The sequence below is a fragment of the Octodon degus genome, unplaced genomic scaffold, assembly GCF_000260255.1.
Source record: "Octodon degus isolate 3935 unplaced genomic scaffold, OctDeg1.0 scaffold00007, whole genome shotgun sequence".
Lineage (NCBI taxonomy): Eukaryota > Metazoa > Chordata > Mammalia > Rodentia > Octodontidae > Octodon > Octodon degus.
The window spans coordinates 18,251,466-18,258,412 of NW_004524583.1; the positions used below are offsets into that span (position 1 = coordinate 18,251,466).

The 6,947-nt window shown below is 43.6% G+C and overlaps 1 protein-coding gene across 1 annotated transcript in view; it reads right to left on the reverse strand.

Annotated features, from left to right (window-relative positions):
- Mthfd1 (methylenetetrahydrofolate dehydrogenase, cyclohydrolase and formyltetrahydrofolate synthetase 1) overlaps positions 1-6,947 on the reverse strand; it is a 62,484-nt gene that overhangs the window by 50,343 nt on the left and 5,194 nt on the right. The window contains exon 2 of the mRNA XM_004624791.2: positions 2,151-2,235. Within this exon, the coding sequence (XP_004624848.1) occupies positions 2,151-2,235 (85 nt within the window). The remainder of the gene's footprint in view (positions 1-2,150; positions 2,236-6,947) is intronic.

Consider the following 6,947-nt stretch of genomic DNA (forward strand, 5'->3'; position numbering starts at 1 on the left):
GGCTCCAGAGGGGAAGACGGTGCATAGCTCGGTCTCTTGGAGAAGCTTGTTGCATTGGCTTTCCTGATGGGAACTCAGCTATCCTCACTGTCAGAGGGACTTGGGACCTTGCTGTTGCTGAGGGATGACTGTTGTACTTTTCTTCAGGGGAGTTCCAGTTCTTACTTTTAGTGTCACCTCAAGGCTCCAGCTGAGACCCCTCAGTATCTGCCGGTACTGCTAGCACAGGTCCTAGCACAGGTCCTTCATTCCACGGGCACACTTTCTAGCTTCCACCACTGATCTTTGGGCCTTTCCAGCGCAGATCCATGAAACAGGCCTGCATGAGACATTGTCATGGGCTCCAGGTCTTCAGTAGGATTCATACAGGACATTATGGGGGGATCCGGGCCCTCAGCTGTAATTTTTTTTTTTTTTTTTTTTGGTGGTACTGGGGATTGAACTCACAACCTTGCACTTGCCAGGCAGGCACTTATTCTACTGAGCTATCTCCCCAACCCCTCAGCTGTATTCTTTGGTCTTTAGTGTGTGGACAGAGTTCCTATACTCTCTTTATATATGACATTTTGGATGACTATCCTAAAATAATTTTATAATTAAGTGTCCTATATTATATTGTTCCTCTTGTAAAACCCCAAACTACAAAATATCCATTTCAACTGCAACTTTTTTTAAAAAAATATATTTAGTACAGGGTCTGCAGTGTCTCACTACACAGATCAGACTCATAGTGATCCTCCTGTTTTCAGCCTCCCAAGTGCTGGGATTACAGACTCGTACCATCACACCCAGTCTCAATTACCATCTCATCGCGCCCGGGGGGTAGGGCCCGCACAACATGCTAGGGATCAAACCCTGGTCCCTGTGTCTGCCTGAGCAGGCGCTTTAGTCCACTGAGCTATCTGGCTGGCCCTTCAACGGCAATATTCTGATACAACAAAGTATGAAAAAGTGTAACAAAGTATGACAGTTCACTAACAGAGTTGCAGATTCTATATTATAGGGGATCCAGGTCCATAATATAAAAGCTGTATTCTTTTTGTTTTTTTTTTTTTGGTAGTACTGGGGATTGAACTCACAACCTTGAGACTTTTGGAACTACTGTTTGAGTCTGGATATAGCATCAAAGAAAAAGCTCTGCAATTATCTAGGATGACTACTAAAACATTCTTCTCTTTTGACAAGTGCACATCAGCATGAGGCCCCATTTTCTGAAGAGACTGAATGGAGCAGTTAGGGGGAATCCAACTCTTCCCTTATCCAGGTGGTGCAAAGTTGTACAGAACACATAAAATGACAGCTCTCTTGTGAGACTTTATTATGAAAAAGTTTTTCCATAAATATCTTATGCTTGTTAACATACTATACTGAGTTTCCTACTTGCATTTTTAAACAAGTAGTTTTTTAAGTTTGGGTTTTCATTTCTGTTATGGCTTTTGTCTAAATGTCCCCCAGAGCCTCATGCAGTCATAGAGGGGCATTTTTCAGATGTGACAGGACCTGGAGTGTGTGATATTGGAACTGATTCATGGAGTAACACTAGGCTCAAGGGCACCAGGATCAAGGGAGTGGTGCTATCCACCCCCCAAGTAGCCAGATAAAATAAAAGGGGCAGAAAGATGTGCAGGTCCTTATTGTTTCTGTTGTCTTGTGGGCTCCAAAAAATGTTCTCTGCGATGCCGCTCTGCCAAGCCACCCTCCCTTGCAGCCAGCCAACTATGAAATCTCTACAAACTGTGAGTTAAATAAACCTTTCCTCCCTTAACTTGTGTGTTGGGTATTTTGTCTCAGCAATGAGAAAAGTAATTAAGACCATTTCTAATATAATAAATAGTAATATCTAAGTCCAGCTCCTAAAGTCCTGATTTTTTATATGAAGGGTCCCACAAAAATCAGAGGTTAAAAGGTATGGGATTAGCAAAAGGCTATCTATAGACAAATCAGACAAGAGCAAGGAACCAGGACAAACCAGTCTTTGAACTTGAGCTGAAGGACAATTTATACAGACAAACTAAAAAGGTAGGGGTTTGACAAAAAAAAAAAAAAAAAAAAAAAAAAGGAAGTAGCAGTGTGAAGCGCTTATCGCCTGAATGCATGAACTGCTGAGACTGAGTAAGGAGGGTATGGACAGAAATAGGCCATCATCTTACCTGTAAAATCGCCAGGCAAGGTGCAAAGCCAGGCACTTGCTCTTTCATCTGAGCCACTTGATTCTTCAGTCTCTGCCTTATTTGCCTGGAGGAAAGAGAAAAGCTGGCTTGAACATAACAAGATCCAGGCATAACTGAGGGATGTGAGTTAGGTGCTACTTCCCTGATTGGGTAGCATCCGCTATAACCTTCCCATCAATTTTCTAGGCCTCTTCTAACTGCTGACACTGCGTGGGCTATGATGCGAGGAGTCTACTTTAGTGCAACAGTTAGGCTGGGGAAGTAGCTCAGTGGTAGAGCACCCGCCTAGCCCACACCAGCCCTGGGTTCAGTCCTTAGCACTCCAGTGAGATAAAAATTGGTGGTATTCAAAATCACAGTGTCACAGTGGGGGCCAGGGACATAGCTCAGTGGAATAAGCTCTTGCCTGGCAAGTGCAGGGTCCTGAGTTCAATCCCTAGTACAGAAAAAAAAAAAAAAAAAAAATCATACAATGAGTAAATGAAAACCTGAACAGTACTTCTAGAAGGTAGTGGTCTTCGTCTTTTTCAGCATTCACACTTTTTGTTTTGTTTTTTATTGACATAAGGTCTTGTTATGTATTTTAGGCTGACCTTGAACTCACTATGTAGCCCAGGGTGGCCTCAAACTCACAGTGATCCTCTTGCCTCAGCCTCCCAAGTGCTGGGTGTGCACTGCTACATCCAGGAGTATTTTAATTCTTTGGATGCCACCATAAAAACTTCTGCAGGAAGAACCCAAATCCACACATTTTGCTCAACCTAGCCTAGTAAGATGATCACAGGCATTCACATAAGGCTGAATACTAAATCAGTGAGTCCCTCTGCAAATTCTACATGAACTTACAAGTTACATTCTACACTGTAAAACAACGTTCCTTACAAAAACCACACAAGGTTAACAAGTCTATAACCAACCTCTTAAGAAATTAAGTTAATCTACTTATCAACATGTAGCTTTTTTTGTTTTTCAGCCTCCCAAGTGCTGGGATTACAGGCACACACCACTACTCCCAGTCCCAGTCTCAATCAAGGTCTCAGGGTGCCCTAGGGGCAGGGCTGGCACAGCAGGACAGGGGCTGAATCTCTGGCCCCTGTCTGCCTAAGCAAGGGCTTTAATCCGCTGAGCTATCAGGCTGACCTAACATGTAACTTTTTAGTGTGATGGGAAATCAAGTAAATTATTAAACTACATTATAACTAAATATTCAAAATAGTTAGCTGAGGCAAGAGGGTTGTTTGAGTTTGAGGTTAGCCTGGGCTACATATAAGTCCAAGGCCATCCTGAAATATACAGTGAAACCCTGTCTCAAAAAAACCAAACCAGTAATAATAATACCTCAACCTTGCCCAGTTATGGTATATAATAGGATGCAAAAAGGATTTGTCTCTCCCAGCCAGTTTTGTCATTTAGCTTTCTTCATCTTAACCACCTTACCCACAGTTGATTTATCCCTCATTCTACTTCGGTTACTCCCAGCTCCATTCTCTACACTTTAAATTAGCATTGTAGACACTGGAGTTCTAACTATGAAATAAGAGTACAGGATGGTTTTTACTTCCCTGCAGTTCCAGTGTGCAGTCTGAATGACACCCAGAGTGGCTCTGGCAGCTGGGGAAGGGCCCAGGCAAGCTACGCTCCCAGCCAACCCTTTCCTTTTCCTGCTCCCTTCCTATTTCATCAACACTCACCACTTACGGAGCTAAGACACAAACAGGACAAGGGGCAGAAAACCTATGTCTGTCAAAGCTCCACAAGGACTCAAACTCACCTAACCCAAATAAAAGCTAGGAAGTAATTTTATAACTTTCACAAAGAGACTCAGAGAGAACAGAAAGACAGTCAGATGAACTCTTTCAAGACTCAATCAACTTGTGAGGTAGGCAAGGTTGGACCAGCTTTTCGATACCAGTCAGAGGGGCAGAAACAGGCTCAGAGCAGCCCTGTGATTGCACAGGGCCAAACAGCAGAAAGATGGGCAGGCGCAATGGTCCCAAATGGGCAGACGTGGTCCAACTTCCAGCTGGAAGCAGAACCAGAGCAAGCCAGATGGCCCTATATTCTGAAACAGGAAGCTATTACAGGGTTTTGAACAGGGCTGACTTGATCAGACTTATAACTATAAAGGCTGGGTATGGTACAGACTGTAGGAGCAAAGGTGAGAATCAGGGACCCCCATGAGAAGTTACTCTAACTGCCAAGGTCCAGGCCAGAGACGATGGTGTGATCCAACGCTGATGGTACACGGTGGTTGGAAATGATACAATAACATGAAGCCCAGAAAAAATGCCAGGACTCCATACGGGTGACTCCGAGTTTTGAGAGGCTATGAAACAGAGATGGAAAGACTGCACCGGTGAGTATCGTAGGCCCAGAGCAGATGTCATGCTGGTACGGTGATTTTATTTACGAAACTGTACAAAGATTCTGGAACAAGTAAGCATTTCAGATGTAAAGTAGGGAGTCTAGGGACAAATAAAAATGATTGCTATTCCCAGCAGGGCCAAGTTATGGGAACACAGTACCATAGGCAGCATAGGTAGAAAATGCTGTTTATGTTTTAGCTCAGCAGATTAAGAGCAAAGAACAAAATGTTCCCTATTTGTATGCTGTCATTTAAATTAGTTTAAGTTAGCAGTTTTTCTTTTTAAAAGAGAGAAAAGAAGAAAGGAAAGGAAAAAAGTAAGAAAGGAAAAGAAAAGTAGATGGGGATTTGTTACACTGACTTTTCCTAAGAAGGAAAACTTCTAAGAAACTTTGCCTAAGAGGCAGAATATTTTCTGAGGTCTCCCTGGCGGGGATGCCCTTCCAAGCTGAGGATTTGTTTAAACACTAACAACATTTAGGCTCTTTCATACAATGTGACCAGAATAGCAATCAGACGAGTTTTTAAATGTTCGTAAGCTGCCACCAGCAAGAACTAAACTGCTCAGAACACTAGAGCAGCAGGTGGAAAGATTTCTGCTCGGCTCAGGGGGAGAAGAATCAAGACAGTTGCATAAGCCCCTGACAACATTTTACCCTGCCTCAGCTTTTGAGGTTGGCCACTAATTTCAAGTCTAGAATGCAAAATAGAATGAGAGCCAAGGATCAGCTATGACTGACACTGAAAAACACAGAAGAGAAATATAGAATAAAACACTGAACACTCTCTTCATTGTAAGATCAGGAGGCTGGGGCTGGGGAGATGGCTCAGTAGAATAAGCGCTTCCCTGGCAAGCTCAAGGGCCTGAGTTCAATCCCTGGTTCCAAAAAAAAAAAATCAGGAAGCTGTGATAAATTAAGTGGCAGGAAGCCTTCCAATTTTTGTAGCTCATAATTTCCAGAGAAAGCTGAATGTTGTAACAGAACAACTTCCTAATCATTAAAACTTCTAAATGTGGGCCGGGGAAATGGCTCAGTAGAAAAAGCGCTTCCCTGGCAAGCACAAGAAAAAAAACTTCTAAATGATCAGTCTTCCTTGAGTTCAGAAGCCTCACGTTTCTTCATTTCTTCTTTCTTCGCATTGCCAGGAATTAGGCCCTCCAGGTAAAGACTCCAGCAAAGTGAGGCCCAAGCAGGGAAAGGGAAAAACACTCCCTGGAGGCTAGAATTACAGCTCCACACCACTCTCCATCACTGTTCTCTACAATCTAAGGGGAGATTTACCTCAAAGAAACCAGAACAAGTGTTAGTGAAAGGGACTGCTGTCCCACTAGTCTTTCCACTTCTGACAAAGGCACTAGCGAAATAAATCACAGCTATTTAGATGCAATATAAAAAGCAACTATCAGAGCAATGAGATGCAGTTTTCACTAAGCTGTCAGGGGCACTGGGGGTGCAGCTGAACACCTACACCACACAGGATGACCCCTCTCCCCCACACCAGATACAAAGAAATTACCTAGCTCAAATGTTAACGGTCCCCAAGAATGAGAAACCCTGCAAAAAAAAAAAAAAGGTAATGTTTGGGGTTATCTTTTTCTCTGAGGTACAGCAATCAAGGTGGAGATCATTTACATTTCTGTTAAAATTGTCTTGAATTTCCATGGACAAAAGTCATTTGTGTTATTACCAGTTTGTCCAAGTTAATTTTTATTTATTTATTAATTTGATATAGAGTCTCACTATGCAGCTCAGATTCTTAGTGATCCTGCTGTCTCAGCCTCCCCAGTGCTGGGATTACAGGCATTTGCATTTCAGAGATGGCATGACATGCAGTATCGAGGATTGAACTGCGGTTCTGACGCTTGCCAGGCAGACACTTAGACCACTGAGCTATCTCCCCAGCCCCCAGTTTGTCCACGTTAATCTGCCACACACAATTATAAAAATAGGTGAATCAATGAAAGCGAAACATACATATCCCTCCAGAACTGTATTAACCCCAAAGAGTCATCTTTACAGCCTGGTACACAAGAGCCACCATTCATCTCTTTGGCTCAGGCTTAACTCATTCCTGACAGTTGGGTATGCTGGTGCAGGAGGCTGATGCAGGAGGACTGCTAAGAGACTGAGGCTGTGCTGAGCATGTGGTACATACCTGTCTCCCCAGAACGTGGGAGGCTTAGGCAGGAGTGTGAGGCCAGCCTAGGCTACACAATGAATTTGAAGACAGCCTGAAGTGTATAGTAAGACTGTCTCAAAAATCCCAAAAATAGGGCCAGCAAGATAGCTCAGCCGAGTAAGCACCTGCGTAGGCAAGTGCAGGGAGCAGGGTTCGATCCCCAGCACAGCATGCCACGCTGGCCTGGCCCCTGGGCCTGTGAGCCAGCGACCAAGTTTGGGCATGGTTGT